Source organism: Pempheris klunzingeri, chromosome 6 (assembly GCF_042242105.1).
Source record: "Pempheris klunzingeri isolate RE-2024b chromosome 6, fPemKlu1.hap1, whole genome shotgun sequence".
NCBI lineage: Eukaryota > Metazoa > Chordata > Actinopteri > Acropomatiformes > Pempheridae > Pempheris > Pempheris klunzingeri.
Genome location: NC_092017.1, coordinates 20,961,653 through 20,984,247, shown reverse-complemented (window position 1 = coordinate 20,984,247; position 22,595 = coordinate 20,961,653). Strand labels below are relative to the sequence as shown.

At 41.4% G+C, this 22,595-nt stretch overlaps 1 protein-coding gene and 1 long non-coding RNA gene across 2 annotated transcripts; both read right to left on the bottom strand.

The window, feature by feature from the left end:
- Positions 1-495: 495 nt before the first annotated feature.
- Positions 496-16,537, bottom strand: mllt1a (MLLT1 super elongation complex subunit a). The gene is made up of 12 exons (XM_070832670.1): positions 16,453-16,537; positions 11,255-11,435; positions 10,041-10,123; positions 8,315-8,458; positions 6,870-6,995; positions 4,391-5,041; positions 3,736-3,823; positions 3,508-3,619; positions 2,419-2,518; positions 1,742-1,810; positions 1,046-1,117; positions 496-799 (listed from the first exon to the last, which is right to left on the bottom strand). The coding sequence occupies exons 1-12, from the start codon at positions 16,462-16,464 to the stop codon at positions 671-673; spliced, it is 1,767 nt and encodes a 588-aa protein (XP_070688771.1). The 5' UTR covers positions 16,465-16,537; the 3' UTR covers positions 496-670.
- A 1,646-nt stretch (positions 16,538-18,183) lies between these two features.
- On the bottom strand, positions 18,184-21,677 carry LOC139203131 (uncharacterized). The gene is made up of 3 exons (XR_011584372.1): positions 21,513-21,677; positions 20,576-20,779; positions 18,184-19,343 (listed from the first exon to the last, which is right to left on the bottom strand). It is a non-coding gene; the product is annotated as an uncharacterized lncRNA (long non-coding RNA).
- Positions 21,678-22,595: the final 918 nt, after the last annotated feature.

Sequence of the window (22,595 nt, the reverse complement as noted above, 5' to 3'; positions counted from 1 at the left end):
CAACATCTCCTCTTAAACCTCAGCAGCGCTCGCATGAACACACACACACACACACACACACACACACACACAGTCAAAACACACATACACAGTCAAAACACACACACACAAAACTCAAGAGTATGTCGGGAGAGAAATGAGCTCCAGCTGACAGCAGGGGGAAGGGAACTGGAGTGTTCTGCCGAGTAAGGAGTGTGCGTGTGAAGGGGGGGGGAGGAGGAGGAGGAGGAGGGGGAGGAGGAGGAAGAGGAGGGGAAGTATTGGCTTTGCAAAGGCGGGAGCAATATGAGTGCAAGAGGGTGAAGAAGGAGGTGTGGGGTGCATTCCACAGCTCTGCACAGACTCAAAAAAAAAGAGATGTGTAGTGAAAATCCTGACTGTAGATGGAGTTCAGCTACTCCACTCCTCCGCTCCTTTCCCACACCTCCTCCTCTTCCTCCTTCAGTGTCCTCCTCAGCGTCACGTGAAGGTGGTGTGTCTTCATGTGTGCTTGTGTTTGTTCGCGTGTTTCTGTTTGTGTGGTAGTTGTTCAATGGTTCAGTCAGGCCTGTGAGACAGCTGCGACAGATGTGGCTGCTCGTCCCCTCCTGGAAGAGGAGACGTGGTGGCGAGTCTACCTCCTCCACCGCCATCCACACGCCGGTCTCCCTACGCCGGTTTCCACTTCCTGTCACGTGGCCGTCGCCTCCAGGTAGCTCTGTAGTTTGCGGACGGTGGACTCGTCCAGTGAAAAGAGGTCAAAGTCAAAGGTGGTGTTGGTCACGTTAAAGTGGCCTGTCTCCTCGATCAGGTTGACAATCTGACCGAAGAGAGAGAGGATCGATCAATTATCATCATTTACAGCAACCGTGTTGTCACTTCAGATTAGATCATTCTTTGAAAAAAACTCAACAATTTATAAAAAGGAGTTACTTTACATGGCTCACCACTTTTTAAAAATACAACTCACTGTTTTATGTTCATATTACACAGATGAAATGGTGCCAATGCATGTTTATCAAAATGATCAACAGTATCAAGCAAAACTGGAGGCGTGAACACACACCTGCTGTAGGACGTTACGCTCCCTTAAAGCCATCAGTCTGCGATGGAGGTCCACTAATTCTTCTGTGTAGGCCTGCAGCGTTTTCATAGGAGGTTACAGAGAGGAGAGAACATGGTCAGTGTAGTGTTTTAAAATAAAACTCAAGAAAAGCAATTTGTCATGGGGCTGTTTTCTGGAAAAAATGAAATATCTGTCATTAACAATTAGCAGCGGATTTGAGGCCATAGATGGAAGAATCAGGGATGAGGGTGAAGTGATGTTTACTGACTGTGTAAAACGCATTTGTCACTCAAGCGAGGCGGCAAATGCCCACCAAGAGCTGAGCATGTTTCTGCTGCATTGTGCTAGTTAAAAACTACATCCTGAAGTCACCCTTTGAATTTAATCAGCGTGGCAGTCAACCTTTATACCTTATGTCACAAAAAAAAAAAGAAAACGGATAACCGGGCCATATGTTTTAATGTGAGGGGGAGATATTGAGTCAGTGAAGCAGAGTTTAATCTTGTAAATGATCTTGTTACAAAGAAGAAAGATTTCTTTTCAAGGGTTCATAGGGCAGAGTCTGTCTGCACATCTGGATCAATTTACTGGCCATCACTCCATCTTGAATTCATTAATACACTCATTAAATGTGAGCAAAACACTGCATGCAAGTGTGTGTGATAAAGCATAAAAAGTTTGATTTACCCTTCCTACCTTGTCGTATCCCTTCTTCAACACCTTCTCTGAGCGAAACGAGGAATCTGGACTCTTTCTGCCTGAAACCTGCAGAAAAGAGAGCAGAGAAAGAGGGAAGGGAGGAGAGAAATTATGGAGAGAGCGGACACAAAGACGAGAGACAGAGGTAGTCATGTGAGACCAAGAAACTATCTGGGACACTCATGACAGTTAATACAGCGGACACGTAAGTGGAAGCCTGGTCCAGTCCCTAAACTTTCCATGTCTGTTTGCTGAATGTCTTTGTTATTTCATGTTGATGGGAACCAAGACATTAAAATGTCAGCATGCACAGCATGTACTCAAACAGTCTAAGATGCTAGTTTAAGCAGAGACAGCTCATTTTGTATTTAACATTGTTTTTGGGTTGTTTTGCTTGTACACAGCTTTCTAAAAAACTTTCTTTAGTTAATTTTACTCACAAAACCACTAAGATACACAATATTAAACTTTAAGAAATTCCTCTTCATGTTGACCAAAGATCATGTTGACAGCTGAGCACATACTGGATGATTAAAAACAGTCTTACTGTTGAGAATAAGTAAAACCAGAATCAGTAAACAGTAGGTCCCCCTCTGACAGACTGTTTGATTTGAGTATTTATTTCAATCCCTGTCAATGAAAGCAGGAAATAAAATGAAGTCTGTGTGACTCACTTTGTTATTGGAGGAGTTGTGTTTCTGGGGGGGCGGGGCGGGGTCTCGACTGGGGCTGTGCGAGCCGTCACTGCTGTCGCTCTCGCTGTCCAGGCTGAGTCTGACAGAGGGACACGGCTAGGTCAGAGGTGAATCACACACAGACAGACAGACAGACAGACAGACCATACTGACATACTCCTTTACTCAGATGTGTGCATCTCAAATAACAATGAATATGTAGAGTTGGTAGTGAAGTCAACACAAATCATTTTGTGAAGGAGCAAAAGAGTAAAATTCAAAAACCAATAAGAGTACATGATACTGAGAAGAGACAAAAACTGTTGAGGTGGTAATCAATCAGTGAAAGTGCCTGATCTTCGCTCATGTTCACTCCATGTCACGCTGTGCAAGATGATCAAACAGAATCAGTCGTACAATATCAATTTTCATACATAATCTGATTGTCTAGTGTGTAAGCAAAAAGTTTCATCCACCTGTATTTATGTGCCATTTCAATTTCTACAAAAAAAAGAAAAATGCTTGGCCGAGGTGGAAAAGCTGATGCATCGACAAACGCAAATGGAAGAGAGTGCAGTGGAAACAGACCAAGTGAATAAATCATGATGAAAGAAACATAAAAACCATGTTGTCATCACATTTTTCCCCATTATTTTAATTTTTGCTATGGTTTGACTGCCGCTCTTTTAATTTGACAAGAGAAATAACACAGACAGCTGTCAATCTTTATGTATTTAACTAATATTTCCGTAACAGTGGATGGAACGGAAAAGTTCACTAATTTACATTTTCTTTTGCAGATTCTCTGGAAATTTGTTTCAAATTTGAGCTTCTTTTATGTGGAAGCTTGGCAAACATCACCCACTGTGGTGTTTTGGAAATGCAAAGTTTTCACCATAATGCTGTCGCAGACAGGGAGAAGAGGGGGTTTGAGGTGATGCAAAGTGAGTTTGAGGTAAATACATGTTCAAGCAGTAGCGTTACGCCAGCGTATTCCATCAATGAGCGCATCTCAACAGAACTAAGATTTAAGATCACTGTTTTTGACTGACTACTAGAGACGTAACGGGCCCTTTTAGGGACACTGACCGAGAGTCGCGGTTGGGGGGGTTGGTCTTGATGGGTGTCTCCTCCTCAGAGCTGCTGTCGTCATCGTCCGACTCCTCTGACTGGATCTCCTCCACCATGGATCGAAGGGGGCCTGAGAGCAGAGAACGGAGTCACAGACACTGTAATATTGACTAAACTTGAACACGCTGCAAAAAAATTGTCCAGAGGATCGTCCCTGTGATGAAACAAGAGGAGTGGACTCTCTACCTTGCCCCTGTTTCTGTCCCGGCTCAAAGTCTGAATCTGAACTGGAGTCCGAGCTAGAACTGGAGTTAGAAGGACTTGAAGGCGCCGACTGCTGTAGTTGAAAAAAAGAGAAGAAAAAAAGAAATGAGCTAATTAGTCCTGAGTTCAGGATCAACACATTTGTGATTATTGTGCCGGTTTTAACTTCCAGGGTGCCGCCTGTTTCCTGGTTCGTATTTTGGGAAACAGACATTCAAGATCTGGAATTAAATTAGGTCCAGTCGGGAAAACCTTTCATATCTCTCCATAAATGTAACCGTGTAATTACTGGACAAAACCAACCACTTTGACTGCAAATATTTTGTTAATCTAATAACCAAGTAATTTTTCACACAAACATTGCCCAATTTAAGTTTCTCTTTTGTGAAGGTTTAATGCTTTTCTTTCTTATATCTAAGACAAAAGAAAGATATTCAAGTTATCATCACATTTACTGATGGTCGAACAAAACAAGAAATTTGAAGATGTTACATTAAACTGACTAGCGGGTATTTTCACTATTTTCTGACATTTATTAGACCAAACAATTAATCGAGAGAATAATCTGCAAATTAAGCAATAATGAAAATAACTGATATTTAAACCAATCATTAAAGCTCCTGTAAAGCCGACAAACCTCAGACTTTGAAGATGCTTCGTCCTCTGAATTCGACTCTTCTGACTCTGGAAGTTTCTTGGGCTCCTTCGGCTCCTGTGTGTCATTTTTGCCTTTGGGCCAGCGACCCTTTTCCTTGGGAGGCTTCTTCTCTGCGTAGGGCTGGTTGGCTGCAGACGAGGAGGAGACACGAGGAGAAGTCCCAGTGAAGGCCCCGCCGGTCGGCCCCTTTGGCCCTTCTGAGCTGACCTTCTTCTGCTTCTTGGTGGGTTTGGGAGACTCGACGGTGGAGGGTCGTTTCCCAGGGGCTTTGGACTCTGCAGGTCCTCCCCCACCTCCTCCCCCACCACCCCCTCCGCTCCCAGCCCCCCCTCCTTTAGGGGACATGCCCTCCATCTTGGACTCCTTCAGGGTGAGTTTAGGCTCCTTGAAGGCAGCCTTGGGCAGGACCTTAACTTCATCTTTCACTTTGATCTCTGACGGCTTTTTTGAAGATGAGGATGAGGAAGAGGAAGGATCGCGGCCACTCTTGCTGCTTCCGTCTCTGTCGTTGTCTCCTTTCGATGTGGCTTTGCTCTCAGAGTCTTTTCGGGGACGTTCACGGTGCTCCTTGGTCAGCTTGTGCGGTTTGGGTCCTTTACTGCTGCCTCCACTTCCTTCTTTGCTGGGTTCCTGGGGAGAGAAAACAACAGTGCTGTGATTGACAATCTACTGTGAAAGCACCCATACGGCCCCATAAAAAGTTACAGGCTCAGCAACACAAAGACTTCATCAATGTTTTGTGTGTCTAGTCTGTACTGTCACATTTACAGTGAACCAGATGTCAGACTGTCAGAGCTGTGGTTGGTGTGAACTTCGGCCTACATAACAATTTTCTAAGTCGTGATATGAACTATATAAATATAAACAGAGAAATAGCAAACTAAACCAATGACACTAAGCACTAAGAATATACAGCCATGCTAATGGCTCTGTGAGGCTTACGTCAGCAAGCCAACATGTTCATAACAACCATGCTGACATACTAATGATTATCTTATTCATCATCTTAATTTGGTGTGTTAACATGCTAGTATTTGCTAACTGGCACTAAACAAAAATCACAGTTGACCCAATAGGAAAGTCATTCGTTTTTCAGGTATTTCACCATAAACTCAATTACTGGACAAACTGAAATTGTAATAGCATTATGTGAAACGTTAAGAAACAATGCTATTATAATTCATCCTGAGGAACACTGGTGGGCGCAAAAATAATCCTTGCCAATCAAAGAGTTGTTGAGATATTTCACTCACAACCATAAATATGAAACTCATGGTGCCGCTTGAGGAAAAGTCAGACAATCAACGAAGCCAGAGTGATTCTTCCTCTGGAGACCATCAATGTCTGTCCGAAAATTTATGGAAATCCCTCAAAAAGTTGTTGAGATATTTAAGTCTGAACGAAAGTGGTCGAACAACCGAGATTTGCCTTTCCCTGATCCCATCCAGGCCAAACAAACAACGACAAATATACACATATACAATTAGCTCACCATATACCTCATAGTTTAACAAGAGAGAGACACTACAGTAGAGACAGTATTTACACACGACTCCTGTTGTCAGGACGGACAAACACGGGCTGATAGGCCATGGACTACATTGGTTGTATTGCTGGGGTAACATTAGGTGAGATTATTACCATTTAAATTTGCAGTAAAAACATCCACTGGAGTGGCTTTTAAGAGAGCTCCCTGGCACAGTGATACAGGTAGAAGATTATTTCAGCACTGCTCATCCACTTATCAGGAAACAGTTAAACAGGTTTTCAAACAGACACTATCAAACCTGATGTGTACATAACAGGCTTTGTTATAGTAATTTACTGTAAAAAAAAAAAAAAAAAAAGGACTCAATACAGACTTGAAGATTGGAGTATGTGTGTGTGTGTGTGTGTGTGTGTGTGTTTTTGGGGTGGCTCTTACTGACTTTTTCTGTCAGCTGATGGACACAGCTGGATGAAACCAAGTCCTCTATCTGCTCAACGCACACCAACTCATACCACAACAATAATGTGGACTGAAGAACCAGCTCCATTTCATTTCACTCACACATGAGGGCCATACCACGGTACTAATCTGTGAAAGGTTGATACTAAAACAGTGGCAACAGTGGAAAATGTAAGGGGGGATCAGCTTCCTGTTTTCTCCCGATATGTCGCCTCTGCTGGCAGATAAGACGGCTGAGTAATTCTGCATACATGTGCTCAAAAACAGCTGGAAATGATTAGATGCCTGAGTCAGCTTGCACTCAAGACAGATTTAATAATTTTCTTAAGGGCATTCGATGTTCATTTAGACATTTACCCCAATACTCTTCAAAAAATATCAATAAAAATCGACTGAAATGATCAATAAAGTTGTGACATTTTCTGGTTAAATACTCCAAACAAAGGAGAAAAGCTGACAGAGCTAATGAGATAACTAAGATGGTATTTTTTTGTTGGAAATGTAACCAACCTTTGACACATGAGAGGTCTTGGTCTTCTTGGGGTCTGAGAAGGCAGAGAGGGGGATGGTGGGGAGCATCGGGTAGTCTGGACTGGGCCTCGACACAGCTTCAGCCCCCTCTGGAACCACCAATACCTGAAATTAAAGAGGTTACAGAGTTTTTTGGTGACCTTTATAGATACACAGTAAAGTGTTAATGTAGAGGGCTTTTTTTTTTTTTTTTTACTGAGACTGACGACATATATAGTTTCAAAGAGCTAAATGCTATTTTGGACACCCCGGTGTCCTGACGTCCCACTCATGTGATGCGATGTTACATGACTCACAGTTGGAGCGCTTCCACGGCTCAAGTGGTCATTAAACTCATCAGCGACTCTGAATCATCAGTACAAAAGAACAACTGGGAAAATACTTGTTTCTTTGAAAAAGGTCAAAGGTTTATGTGGGTAAAAATCTTGAGGGAGATGACAACTATGCTATGCTATGCATTTTAGTAAGAAACCTCCATGAGCAACCTGGTGTTGAGAAAACTGACATCCCAGCGTAAAGCTTTGATCAACTCCCCTTTAGGCTCAATTTCAGTTCTGGCTTAATTCACCAACCATGGCAACATGTTTCATTCACAAATTCAACTACAAAGAGTTTTGAATTCGCTTCATCTCTCACACAAAGGTGAAATAATTAAAACTGGTGGCCATAACATAAACCTATGTGATAACTACATTGTGCAAAATCATGTGTTTCTTTGTGCAGTGACACTGACAAAGGTTCTCCGTTAAGTTCAAGACGTTTTAGGATCTTTTTAATACCTTATACAGTAGAATATAATTTATTATCTGTTTAATTTGCAACTGCACTTGTAATAAAATGGACAGATGGATTAACCCATTTCAAATTACTGTAGCTAGACGTAGTGAGCTGCAGGTCAGATGGTTTCTGACTGAAACAGCCTTCTACATTTGGTGTTGCTGCAATCCCACTTTTAGTGATTTAGTGATAGCTTTCTATCATTAAATGTTTAGTAAGTAAGCAAAATGACTAGATTAGAAAATATCTCCATATTTGCATTACAGGGTATCTACTTATTTACATTAGAACTCTTTTTTTTTTTTTTTACTTTCACATTTATCTGATCCTCTGATCCTCCAAGCAGTTTTCAAACTTTCAAGACAAACCCTGGTTAAAGGTGTAAAACATCTACCAACAGCCCAGAAACAAAAGCATTTTATAAATAAAATTGCTGTCTATGAACTGAATGCCTTTTGCCCTTTATACCTTGAGGATAGTGTTTGAAGAAAGACAGGAAAACAAATTTGAACTTTGCAACTCTATTTGAAGTAAAATACATATTATTTTTCCGTGGTAGTTGCTATTGTAGTGCTATTGTTGACTTTAGTATCTGCTACTGACTGTAGTCACTCATCTGAACCTGGCAAGCAGCCAGCGTGCCTCACCCCTCCAGCTTTGATCAGCTTTCTCCTGAATTCTTTGGTGGGGTTGTTGAAGGTGAGCTTCTCACAGCGCAGGTGGTTCACTGGTGGGTTGCCCTCCAAATTAAGGAACAGGTCGTAGTTGAAAAACACCTTCTTTGGCTCCTCCTGAAGGAAGATGACAGGATGAAGACAGTTTAAAACCTCTTAATCCTTCCTGCATTCTTCCCTTACATCCAGTCACCTCTCAATACCTACATATTTCACAACAAAAGATAAAAGCTGAAGGAATGAACTATCACCCGGGAAATCAATAAAACAGACAGACGTGGCCGGAGCCGGCACACTGATAAGAAACCACTAACATTCCTGGGCGAAGCTGCAGAGAAGTGGACAATTAGAGCCGAGGAAAAGGCCTTACGATGCTCCTGAGGGTTTTTATAAACAAAAACGTCTTCTTACAAACACAGACGGATTAATGTTTGCTAATATTCACACTTCTCTCGCTTGCCTCTAAGTGTTTTCTTCATCTTCTTGATAGATTTGTCCGTTGTGTATAAGTTAATTACAATAAAGAGGATGTAACATGTGTGGGTGCAGCCCAGAGGTTTAATATTATAAAGACTGCAGGAGCCGACGGTACACTAATGTGCACATACCTCTTAAGCATCATCCTTATCTTGTAATGAGAGTAAAGTGGTTCTTTCTTTCTTTCATCATTCATTTAAATGGCCGATGGAGGTACCAGTGCAATAGTGTGTGCTTGTTTTATTTCTATCACTTAAAGAGAGAAATGCCCCCTTAAAAACGTAATGTTTCTCTAACACAATCGTGCACTCTGATTGGGTAAATGGAGACATAATCACTCCTGTCTGACCTATTGGAGAGTGTGTTAGTAAGGCAGGCCAAAGTGAAGCCACTCTCAAATTTCAAACCATCACTGCACTGCACTTAATAAATCTACATGCACTTAATTAATCTGATTATTCTTGGCTTTGGGCAATAACCTGTTTCCTGAAACATCTTGTAAAGGAAAGACGCCAAAACATGGGTTGGTTCCTACAGGAAAAATCTGATTTCCTCTCAGTAATCCAGATTTTTGTGTGTATGTAAAGCACTTGTACTTGGTCTCTGTCAGTCTCCGTGCAGTTCACAAGGACTATATCCACATTAACTGTACTCAGTTAATATTTCATAATATGCAGGCATCATACAGATTTTTAAGAGTAAAGTTCAAGCACTCTTCAAGCTATAGTTATACTAAAACTGCAATTATGAAAAAGTCCATAAGTACTTTATACCCACAGCAGTCAGTGTATTTGTCAATTTTACCAGATGTTCATATTAACTTTGATTAGGATCATGTAATGCTTGCTTATTTAATGTTTAGTTGAAACACAAGATTATGTTCAAAATCAAGAACTTTTCAAGATGTATATTTGAAAGCCTTTTTCGAACCTTGAAAACCTGATGGTTAAAATCAAACATTTTCCAAACTTCCAAGGCTTTGTACGAACCCTGAATAGATTAATAACAACATGCAAAAATCAACCATATTGAAGCCTGAACAATTACATTTACTGTCACATTGCTATCCGTAATTTCCTAAAATCTATTCTTTCTAATTTCTACTCTACAATTTCTCATTTCTTTTCCACAGCTTATAAGTCTCTTTTCTATAAATACAACATCTACACAAAGAGGCCTGTCTACAGCCAGCAGTTTACCAACCATGTCCACACAATCTCACCTTGTTCTTGAAGTAAACCTCAATTGGCATGAGGAAGCCTGCGTAGCCGGACTCCTCCACTTTGTACGGAGGCTCCTTGCATACTGCAGACAGACAGAAGCACAATTACCACAGAGATATTAAAGTGTGTCCTAACTGAGAACAACAAGACAGTGTGATCACATTGTTTTCTATTGGACGCGCTTTGAGCTGATACTTTGTCGGATACCCTGTTTCTATTTATTCTTGTTGCAAGTGAGTGTGCTTCAACACAGACGAGGTACAATTGATTCGTGAAGTTGGAGTGAAGAGTTATCTATGACACCTTCTCACCTAACTACTAAAACCCTAATAGGGCGGCAGCTGGCTGAAGAGAGAGATCGCCAGTGAGCTGAACGTTTCTGATTGTAGTTGGCATACACTGTATGTCGTTTCTAATAAAGAAACGTCTATATAGCACAATACAAAACATGTGAACAAAGTAGTCACCCATCTTTTACTTGAGTGGTTAAATCTCCAGTCTGATCTCTTGTGCACAGCTGATTGGTACATGGTTTGTCTACATGACTGACAGAAGTGCATATCAAACAGATGCAGTGTGGACAGAGAGCGTCTAATGTTACATGATACAACGTGATAGTCTGATGCTCGCTTGCTGTTAGGACACGGTGTTACTCTTATCAATAGAATGACTGAATACTGATACAATGACTGAGTTGATGGGGTAGACAAATCTATTAACTAAATTAATTCCAAGAAGGAAATAGTCCTTAAAGTCTAACAAAATTATATCAAAAAGACATTATATTAGATTATCTAAGAACAGAATAGTCTTAAACTAAACACTACCAAAATCAATGACTTAACCAGCAAACGTCCATATACTAAACAAATTATGACTAAATCAGCCCTTAAAATGATCTAAAACTGGGTGACAAAATTGATATCAAGATGATCGTGACACTTGAACACAAAACAGGAACAGCTCTAATAAATCACCTGAGATCTGACCTGACCGACATGTTTAGTCATTTACAAAACAGGTACCAAGTGCACCAAATTATAAAAGAGCCAGAAATCTAATAGAAGATATTACATGTGGATTATTTCACTGCACCGTGACATCCACTAGTGCACTGTTCACGAGGGAAGGGTCTGTGATGCCTACGCATGGCTAAGCCTTGTGTTGCAGAGAGTGAGAGTGTGTGTTTTTTGTTAAAATATTGTGATCTCACCTCTCTTGGGTTTGGGGAAGCTCTCGTGCAGGCGGAAGACGACCTTCTCTACAAAGTGCTGGATGTCGCCGGTCTCTGGCCCTCGGACAAACACCATCCAGTCGTGGGTGAAACCTTCTGATGTCACTTTCTTCCTTAGCTGGGCTCTGTGGCCCAACTCCAGCTTCACCTGCACCGTGCACTGAGAGGGAACACATAGAAACAAAACAGTCAGATACTGTATTTCTCTACACTCGGCCAGTAGACACGAGAGAAGACACACGCGGGAAAAGGTCATACGTTAACTACAAGGGCAGGATGAGAAGCAACAGATTTATTCAGATGAATACAGTGATAAAGATTTAAAATGGAAACATTTGTCTGCCGTTTATCTGCGCTTTCTGCATATTGTGGTGAGCAGATGAAGGTCAAATAAATGCAATGAGATGTTTCTTCTTCTTCTGTTGAGTCTTTGAATGAATGAATTCCTTGTTTTCTCATCACTGAATTGCTTTTCTTCTCTTAAGTTTATGCTCGTGTAACCAACATAAGACATCACATATTATTTGAAACTGAATGTGTCAGAACTGAATTTAAGCAGGTTTAACTGACATGCATATCAGGTCAATTTCTCATTCACAGTTGTCATGTTGCTCATTATTAGTCATATTCCTATTATCAGTGATGAAGTAACTATTATCTCTGTCCAACCCTCACCCGACACAGATCCCGGCAGAAAGCCGCTCACCTCTGAACCGGCTTCTGTCCGAGGTTTCTTCTCGTTAAAAGGGGAGTTTAGCCTGATGCTTGCTCATGTGGGAATTCTTGAATCCTACATTTTGAATTGATTGATTGAGTTTTATTTATAAAATGACGACTGACGCTTCTATCCTTAAATCTTCAATTTGGAAAAAACCCTCCCCCCAAAAAACCTAATTTAACCTAATTTGTAATAACTCGTTAATTATCTTCTTGAGAAATTGATTAATTGTTTCGTCTATAAAATGTATGAAAAAAACTGAGAAAATCACAGATGACATCTTCAGATCACTTATTTGGTACAATCATTAGTCCAAAGTTCACAATCACAGAATAAAAGCAGCATATCCTTACAATTTAGAAGCTGAAACTAGTGTTGATAATAACAATAAACTAAATCTCTCATCTAAAATCTAAATCTTTAGGTTTGGACTGTTGGTCGACAAGACAAGACATCACTTCGGCCTCCAGGAAGCTGTGATGGACATTTTCACTGTTTTCTTACATTTCATCTATAAGAAAATAATCTACAGATTAATTGATCATGAAAATAATTTGTTTCATGCCTCAAACCTTTCAAACCTTTTCCCCGCCACTCTAGATTATAGTGGCTGAGACACCTTGAAAACTGAAGCTGCTCAAGAAATGAATATGAGCAAAGCTAGTGGTGAGATTAAACCAAACCAAGTGGTCATTATTCATTGGTTTCTGATTCCACCTTGAACAAAGCCTCTAAATCTCTATTTTGAGTGTGTGGACTTTCTACTCAAGAGTAGAGGCTGAACACTTCGCCTGGACAAACACAAAGCTGGGCTGGTGTCGGGACGCTCCCTGTGCAAGGGGAGTGATTAGCTGACCGAGCCGGCAGATCTCAAAAGGTTTGTCCAGAAGAGGGGCACATTGTTGGGCTACCTCTCTCTGCCAAGAACAATAACAGCGACGGGACAAGCAAATGACACTGTGCTGGTGGTGACTGGCATAGCAAGTGAAGAGGCTACGGAGATGGAGTGCAGAAGGGATCGAGGGGTGGGGGGTGAGGGGGTGGGTGAGGGGACAGAAAGGCACTTTATGTCCGGGGGGGGTTGGGGGGGGGACTGAAGAATGTGGGGATTTGGCCCAGGCGGAGAGCAGCTCGTGAGCTGGGACTGAGTGGGGGGATTAGGAGGGGGGCAGGATTGAGATGAGATGGTCTGGCACTCTCCGTCTCACTCTTACACACACACACACCCACACACACACACACACACACACACCTCCCCTGCCTGGCACTCTGCCCGGCCATTCTGTGGCAGTAATGCCCTTAAACTCCAGACTTCACCACACCCACAGCGAGCAGCCGTGAAGTCCCTTCAATAATCAACGACGCCCTCCCTCCGACGACTCCGCAGAAATCAGGAATGTGATAAGGACAACATAAAAATCAGGATGGTAACGAGCCAAAGAGGAAGACGGCGACTCCACATAAGAAACCAAAGGGAATAATCAACTCGAATCATGGAAAAAACAAAACATAGAATTTCTCCCAATAATCAGAATCAGAAGCAGTGTGAGGCGGAGAAAATTAGAGATGGAACAATTAGTTGATTAATTGATTCGCTGAGAGATGGATAATTATTCTGCGACTATTTTCATTACTGACTTGTTTTTTTAAGATTGTTTTTTTTTCTATCAATTAACCAAGAAAATAATTGTCAGATTAATGAATAATTAAAATAATAGTTAGAGCTAAAACTGTGTAAAAAATACAAGGGCTACAACTAAAGATAGTTTCCGTTGATTAAGCTAATGATTATTTTCTCTATAAATCGATTTAGCTATAAAATTGCAAAAAACTATTAACCAGAGCCCAAGGCGGTGTCTTTAAATTGTTTGCTTTGTTTGACCAACAGTCCAAAACCCAAATATATTAAATGTTAACTGATATTAAACAGATAAAAGCAGCAAAACCCAAAATTTCAGAAGTCGGTGAAAGCAAATGTTTGTGTTTCACAAGCAAAATGACTCAAACGATTAATTTAACAATACAATTTGTACTGTTCAACTACTTGTTTAAGCTCTATAAACTACAGACATGGACATGAACTGAAGTGCATCAGACTACCTCAAAATATGAAACCCTGCAAACAAACACCTAAAAAACAATGAATACGCTTCTCAATGACTCAGTTCTACTAGTATCAGATGGAGCAAATGACTTGTGGGAACACATTTATTTAGTTATGCTCTATTGAAGGCGACAAAGCCACCAACACTGAGATGGTGCATGCACGCTCTCTCTCTCTCTCTCTCTCTCTCTAAATCACAGTGCTCCAATTGAGAGGAAATACAAATTTTGGCAGACACGCCGGCTCCCACGAAAACAATGAACTCCCAGCTGACATGTAAATAACACCCCTCATGACCATGGTAATCTCATCCAGCTAATAAACGATTAAAATAAAAAGTCAGACGGTTTCCCTAGAAGGGGACACACACACACAAACAATCGTGACAGCAGCTGTGTTTTGATGAAGCTGCATGTTCCAGCTAAATCCTTCATCACACTAAAAGATGACACAGAAAGAGATGAAACGCTTACTTGTATTGGAAAATGGTCAGCCCTGGAGAGCCACAGGGGAGCCACAAATAGCCTATCTGCAGCACCCATGGAAAACAACCGAGTATTGGAAATAGGGTGTGTGAATGAGTGTGATGGGGATTATGAAAAGCTGCATCATGACATCCCGACTGCAGTGTTCATACATGGAGATCTCAGAACTCCGAAAATAACAAAGATCTCAGTACGAGCGCACTAAGTCACGATGCTACTTCACGAGGACGCACAAAGCAGTTTGGCTAATCAAGCTGCCACCCAGCTGTGTCATGACGCTGTAATTGCAACAAATAAATTCAAATACAACATTTGCAGACTGATCTCGGCTCTCTTCTGGATCTGACAGACCAACTGTGGGTTTGTAAGGACCAGCTATCTAAAACGAACACAGTATAAGACAACGGCCATGCCCTGTATCTTAAGTTCATGGAATTTATAATGTTCATTTATATCAGTAAGGGTTGACCAAATATTAGGAAAACCCTTTGAGTACTGATCAGCCTGTATGACCATAAAGTTGAATCAACTGCTCTCTAAAACAGTTTTAACCAGAGATGAACATTATAACTTTCATGAAAGGATGTTTCATACAAAAGCTGCTGTGTTAGACTGCACTGTTTTCAACTATATGCAACAATGAACTAGCAACTGTACATATACCTGAGCAGTATGAATGAAAAGCCAAGTCTTTCACATGTAACATGGCAGACATTCATCACAAAAGTGCAGCTCCGCTATTCTTTTAAGCTGTAGCAGAAGACTTCCTCTGGATGAACACTCACAGATCTAGTTAAAACTTCAAAGGGTCCAACGCTGAATGAGGACTAGTTCCAAGAAAGTGGCTGAGCCACTTTCCATGGGTGTGTGTGTGTGTGTGGCCTAACCATCTGAAATATAGTCCTGAATAGCCTCAGGCACTCACAGAGCAACCTACTTTGGAGCAATATCTCCCTCACACTTAGCAGATATGTAATTTGCTTTACCCGCTTTTCTGTTTTCTGCAGAATAATTGATGTAGCTTTTTAAGAAGACAAGATAAATCTGAACAGTGCAAATGTAGGCATGCAATACAATTAAACGTGAAGATATGATCTTGCAGGAGCGCACACCAGTCATTAAAATCATGTTTTACATTCAGGGCTTTTTGCTTTGTAATGACCAGCCAATGCATGGGTGGTCGTCATTACTGGATTCAAGTTCAACGTTTGCCACAGAGCTTTTCCACCAAGCTACATGCATTTTTACCCCACATTCATGAATGAGGCAGGCATTAAACATTAACCAACTCTTGGCAAATAATGCAAAGATATTAGCAGAAGTTGCACGGTCGTTTATTAGCCCTGCATGTGAGGTTTCAGGCCGCTGGCAGTGGAGACACCACCCCGCCTCTCCAGCCCAACCTGGAGAGGACAAATCTTTTCCCCGGCGCCTTGTAGCGGCTCCTTAGCCTTTAGCCAGCGGCCGACACTCTCCTCATAGGTAGACTAGCTTAGCTTAGCAGCACAAAACCTCGACTCAAATGGGTCTTAATGGTGTCCAACAGCGTGCATGTGCGCTTTAAACACGCCACAGCGGAATAAACACCAGGTGAGAGTCTCTTTGTGTGCCTGGTTGTGGCTACAGCTATGCAGCGGTGCTGAACGGTGTGGTAGACTGAAGCTAGCTAGCGGTAAATACCGATGTATGAGTGCCCAGCTAGCATAGCTCCAGAGCCAAACAACTACGAGTTCATTAGCAGCAGGAGCATTTTTTTTTCTTCTGGCTAGCAGAACAGAGGATTCATTCCTGCCCTGCCGGCGCGCAGCCTGCTGGCATTTTCTCCGTGAAAAGTTCAGATTCCGCAAGGAGACACAAAAGCCACTGTTACCTGGTTCTCCATGTTTCTCTGGCCTCAGTGATTGTTGTATTTATTTACAGCGGCGTTTGCGGAGCGTCTCCCCAGCCTCTGCTCCTCATTGTGTGTCAATCCAGCCCAGAAGCGGAAGGCAGACGGCTCCCCTCCCCTTCCAGACGGCTGCTGGCAGGCGACCAAAACAGAAAGCTCTCTCAGCCAATCGGAGAGCCGGATTTTTAAGCACTCTTGAAAGGAGCCAATCAAAACGCCCGGGAGGCGGGGCTACCACCGAGCTGCAAATACAATTAAAGCATTTTCTGGTGGTTTTCTCGAGTGACAGCCAGCCTGTCCCAATGGCTACAGCTCTGTTTCAATTGTAAAATGCACATGATGCTAATTGATTAATCGGGGTTCGATTGTATGGATTTCACGTTCATACTATTGCTATTAGTCTGATAAATTGAATATCAATAACATTAACAATGTGGCTTATATCTCATTCATGCAACTCAAAATGTCTCACAACCTTCTTATATTTAATGAAAAGGATTTTTTTTTTTTTTATTAAAATTTTCTGAGAACACAATCTCCTACTTTTCATGAACAAACTTAGAACCAAACTTAGAAGCCACTCTTATAAAACCATAATAAACTTAATGAAAAGAAAGTAACTAACCAGAGTTCAATTTTTTCCCTCTCAACTACATTTCCAAGGAGATATAGGGCTTTTTACACTACAAACTACAGCCTCATATATATAATAGCTATTACTACTTTGCAGATTTAGATTTTAATACACAAAACATATTAGTTTATTAATTATGACAAATTAACTAACCTAACATTATAATAAATAGTGAGCTCCACCCGGACAAGTCACAGTATTAAATTAGCATACTGCTTCCATGTTTATGCCTAAAAAATTATCTGTTATTGTAATACTACACTGCCAGGGAACATTTATGTATGCATAATGAGTACTTGAGTAATGAGTACAACAATAAGTGCATTTTTGTTTATACAGATAATACTTAAGTAAATGATCTGAGTACTTATCACGGCAAACATTTGGTTTCCTGTATAATTAGCATGTAAAAAGCTGTTTTCCCTCTCTTTAGCAGTAACACATGGTAGCCTGCACAAGAGCCTTTGTCTCCTGGCGTTAATTTTGAAACACATCAATTGAAAAGGAATCATACCTGATTCAAAGAAGCATTTTCTGCATCATGAAAATAAAAGGAAACTAAACTTGTGTATATCTGAATTTCATAACCTTTGACACCAGGGATCGTTGCACTGATCTTACTCAGCCTCTGTCTCAAATGTCCAATTCAAATGTTTCATCTGAAAAGAAAGCAGCAACCCTCTGATTAAGTACGTCTCTTTTCCACAGAGTCAGGGAGTGAGGGCCCGCTGCAGTCAGGTCTCTGTGGTGTTCGGACTTTGATGTGAGATTATTGGGCCTCAGCTATGTGACAGAAGGTCACCACTCTCTCACTGGCTCGGCGGCGCCTCCTCTTCTTCCCCTGCCGCTCAAACTGATCCAGCCTGCCCCTCAGTCAAATCCGAGTCAAAGAAGTCCCACCTGGCTGTCCGACAGGAGGGTGTCCCACTTCTATTGAGACGTCAACCTTTAAATCCTCCTTTTCAATCTGTGGGGAGAGGCAGACATACAAAAGCAAACCATGTTGCACAGGTTTGACACACATTACATTGTTTTAGTAAAATTAAAAGCAAATGTGGCTTCAAACTTAACAAGTGGAGTTTATTACCAATAAAAACAAGAATAAATATTACAATACAGAATAATTCTCATGCTTTTTACATGATAACAATATGGTTAAAACATATCTGAATAAAAGTGTGATGGGTGAAGCCTTGTCTTTGCCTTTATCAGCAAAGTGAATTTAAGACTTTTTAATCCAGTTTAAATAAATTTAAGGCCAATTTTGCAATAAAAATAAACATCAAGTGTGAAAATATAGTCGTACAAATACATATGCTGTCTGTTTAAAAGCATGAAAATGAGAAAATGAATGACAATGGTCTTCTAGCCAGACTCGCGTACTTTACTTTGCTACTTTTCCCCTTTTGGTGCCATTTGCGCAAAACATGCATACAACTTCTAACATGAATTAGAAGAGGAGCTTTGGCTTTTGGTAGCACTCTGACATATGGTTTCCCAGCATATATTGGAAACTAGAGGTGAGAAATGTTCTAAATTATACGCCTCTTTGAAGCCCCATTACTCTGCTATAATTTCACCTAAACACATCATTCAAAAATTCAAATGAGACTCAAGACTTTGAACTTCTCTGGTATAAAACATCCTTTAAATATAATTTGGAAATATTGCAGCTTTACGGTGCACATCTGCAGACATGACTGGTTTATGTCAGTCCGGGACAGGCTGCAGTCAATGAATACACATCTGGCAGCACTGCGTCCCCACTGTACTACAAATCTGCGTCTGAAGTGAGTCAAGCATGTTTGATATTTGCAACGGATCATGGATCTTGACCGCGTAATGGATCGCAGCTGAAAACAAGAGACAGCTTTCTTTGGGCACATGGTGAGCAGTGGGCGGCAGCCTGCGGGCACACAAACATTTTCTTCAGAAATTTCGGCTCTTCCACTTATGCTTGGTATCTGGATTTCAGTCCATCATCTGGGTATCACTGGTTATAATTTGTGGTCAAATAATCTCCTCAGCAGACAGTTGAACGCTGACATCTACTCAATGCCTTCTTTTTGCATATGATCATTGATCGTCATGTTGTGGCTCGGCCTGCACGTGCACTTTCTGTCAAAACAGCAACTCTTGCCACTTCCACAGTCGTCCCCCTTCGAGGTGGCTTCAGTCTCAGAGTCCTGTCAAGGCTGATCACGGCGCTTCTTGGCTGCTACTGCTGCTTCCCTCTTTGCTGGATTCCTGAAGACAGAAAACATTTGATAATGTACACGAGCTCTGTCATCATCTATCATGTCCTCCCCAGATCCTAAATCTGGCTTCTCCATTTTAGTGCGTGCTGTAATTAAATTATTCACTGCTTTCCTCAGGGTGAACTAAACCCAAAATAAACAAGAGACTACTTTGTGAGTGTGAAACTAATTATTTACCACAAACAAAAAATAATAAAAAAGAAAAACAGCCCACTAAATGTTTATCTGTGTAATAGAAAAAGGAGACTAGTGTACACAAAGGACAAGCCAGTCTAACCAATAACACTTCACAATTTTAACAGAGATACTACACTCCAATGGCCTACAATATTTACACACTGCTCCTGCTATCAGCCGCCAATCTGGACTGACAAGCCGGGGAAATATATAAATAAAGAGGCAGATAAAATAGGCTGTGCACTGCTTGCCTTGTATTGCTCAAGTTGAGTTCAAGGGCCAGTGTGTTGGATTTAGTGGCACCTAGTGGTGACAATGTAGACTGCAACCAACTGTATACCCCTTTCCTCAGCCCTCCCAGTCCACACAGGTAGAAAAGCTACAGTGGCCGACTCAGATTCACGCTCCCTAGCTTTTTCTTGTGCTAAATAATCATTTGTCACACCATAAAATGGTTTTACCGTTCTCTCTTCTTCTTCTTCTTCTTCCAACTGAAGCATTTTGCACCATCAAATTCAAGCTGTTAAGCTGCAACATAAAAACAGTAAAGGCCCGTGTTTGTTCATTCCGGGCTACTGTAGGAATACAGCGATGCAACATGGTGGACTCTGTGAAAGAGGACCAGCACTCTACTTATGTAGATATAAAGGGCTCATTCTAAGGCAAAAGAAACACAACGACTCTTAATTTCAGGAGATAAATACTCAACTGAAACCATAGTTAAGAATACGATATTCCATTTTTGCTAATGGGTCACTCTAAATCATACACACTGAAGCTTTACGTTAGATATTTTAGACATCTGTGACAATAAGCTCTGAAGACTGATTGATTTGAACAAACACATTGTCAAATATGCAATACCCTTTTCAAAATTCATCAACGGCATTGATTGGAATGACCAATAAAGTTGGTAGAATGTTTCAAGCAAACTAATTAAAAAAGCTGAGCGGGCTGAAAGTGCTACAGAGTTGATTTTGGGTCATTGCATCAGATTTTCTGCATGCAGGGATCATAACAGGGTATGCTGACCAACCTGCGAGACTTGAAGAGGTCTTTAGTTTCCTTGTTAGGGACATCGTGGAGTCCGGACTGGACCTCGTCGCAGCCTCTGGCTTTCAGCTTTCTCCTGAATTTGTTGGTGGGGTTTTGAAGGTGAGCTTCTCACAGCTCCAGCAGGAGGTTCATCCTCTGGGTTTAGGAATAGGTCATAGTTGAAACACACCTTTATCGGCTGCCCCTGGAAAAAACAACAGATTTCTGACCTTCTTGGGTGACTTCTGCATCCCTCCCCTACACACAGTCAGCTCTCAATGCCTCCATATTTTACAACAAAAGATGAAAGCTGAATGAATGAACCATCACCCTCAATAAAACAGACGCAGTTGTTTCATCTCTGTGTTCTCGCTCCAGCTAACATTCCTGAGATGAGTTCAGTGGTAGAGAGCAGGATGATTAAAGCTGAGAAAAGTCATGAAGACACTCTTGAAATTTCATAAACAAAGATGTCTTGTTTGTTTGTCTCTTGTGTTCTTTATCTTATATTTTTATCTTGTTCTTGAAGTAAACCTTGATACTCAGAGCCAGACTCCTCCTCCTCCTTTGTACGGAGGCTCTTTGCACACTGCAGACGCACAGATGTCTTGATGAAATACTGGTAGATGTCACAGTGACAATACGCTGACATTTGTGCTGGTGTGTGCAGGAAAGAACTAGAGACTAAAGCCAATCAATTTTTCTTTCCCTGCAGAACTAACAACCTCCCTTGACCCATTTCCAGGGGGAAACAGTGCACAGTCCTTTTGAGTTTTAAATGTGTTATGCTGCATTTCGTCATGTCTTTAATGCTGCACTTTAAACAATGTCAACTGTGGTTGTGTATGAATTGAGCCACAAGAATAATTTTGCCTTCCATAAACATAAAACGAAAGAACGTGCAGTGGTGTGCATTTTTAAAAAACTCAAAATCATACCTCTCTTGGGTTAGCTCTCGTGCAAAGTGAAGAAATCTTTCTCTACCAAGTGCTGGATGTCATCGGTCTGTGGTCCTCAGACAAAAACAGTCCAGGCGTGGGTGAAATCCTCTGATGTTTCTTTCTCCCTTAGCGAGGCGCTGTGGCCCAGCTCCAGTCCAGATTCACCAGAAGATTACACTGAAATGTATAGAAACAAGACAGTAAAACACTGTTATAGGTTTTGATTAGAGACAGGAGTATTGATCTTGATTGCCATCACATGACCATAATTATATTTAAGTGCTGTGATTGCAGCTGAGCAAACTCCAGAAGTTTAAAGCCCACAAAAGGCATTTTTAATTCAAATTATAGCAGCGAGTTGTGTTACAAGACACATCCGCAAAATCTGACCATAGCAGGCAATGACCGGAAGTGCCTGACCGGAAGTGTAGTCCAAAACTTGGGGGAAAAGGTGTGTGCAGGGATTATGAGATGCAGCCAGACTATTCATCCTGTCACTCCTAACTACAGTTTCCTTAGAAAGTAGCAAATACATCAGCATTTGTCCTGCTAGCATAGCTTCAGAATGAAACTACTATCAGCCACGAAAAGATTAAATGAGGAGACACAAAGCTGCTGTACCTGGTGGTCCATGTTAGTCTGGCCTCTTCAAGAAGTCAAGCAAAAAACAGAGCGATTTCTCCATCATTTCTTTTTAATCTGACAGACCAGGCACAGAAACGCCGCCATCATCAGTTTAGACGGATGTTAGTGCAGCTAGTTAGCTAGTTACCATCCAGGAAGTGTCTTTGTCATACCCTTGTCATCCTGGCCGTGACAGCTGACAGCTTAAAGTTAGTTCCCCAACAGCTCTCTAAACAGTTTCTGTCCTTAAACGGAGTCAAAGTCATGATTTACAGCCTGAAGTTGTCCACACTGTCAGTTCCCATCACAGGGTTTCTACATCCGAGTTAGCGCACTCCGCCTCTCAGCCAATCAGGGAGCAGGAAATTTAAGCGGTCTAGAAAGGAGCCAATCGGAGCGCTCGGTAGGCGGGACAGTCATCCGTGACTCTAATACAAAAATTAATGTTGTTGATCC

Excerpts from the sequence above, each read along its gene's own strand:
- mllt1a (XM_070832670.1), bottom strand. Across the intron at positions 10,124-11,254 it reads CTTCCCCAAACCCAAGAGAG|TATGCAAGGAGCCTCCGTAC; the intron begins GTGAGATCACAA and ends GTCTGTCTGCAG. Across the intron at positions 6,996-8,314 it reads AGCTGATCAAAGCTGGAGGG|GTATTGGTGGTTCCAGAGGG; the intron begins GTGAGGCACGCT and ends CTTTAATTTCAG.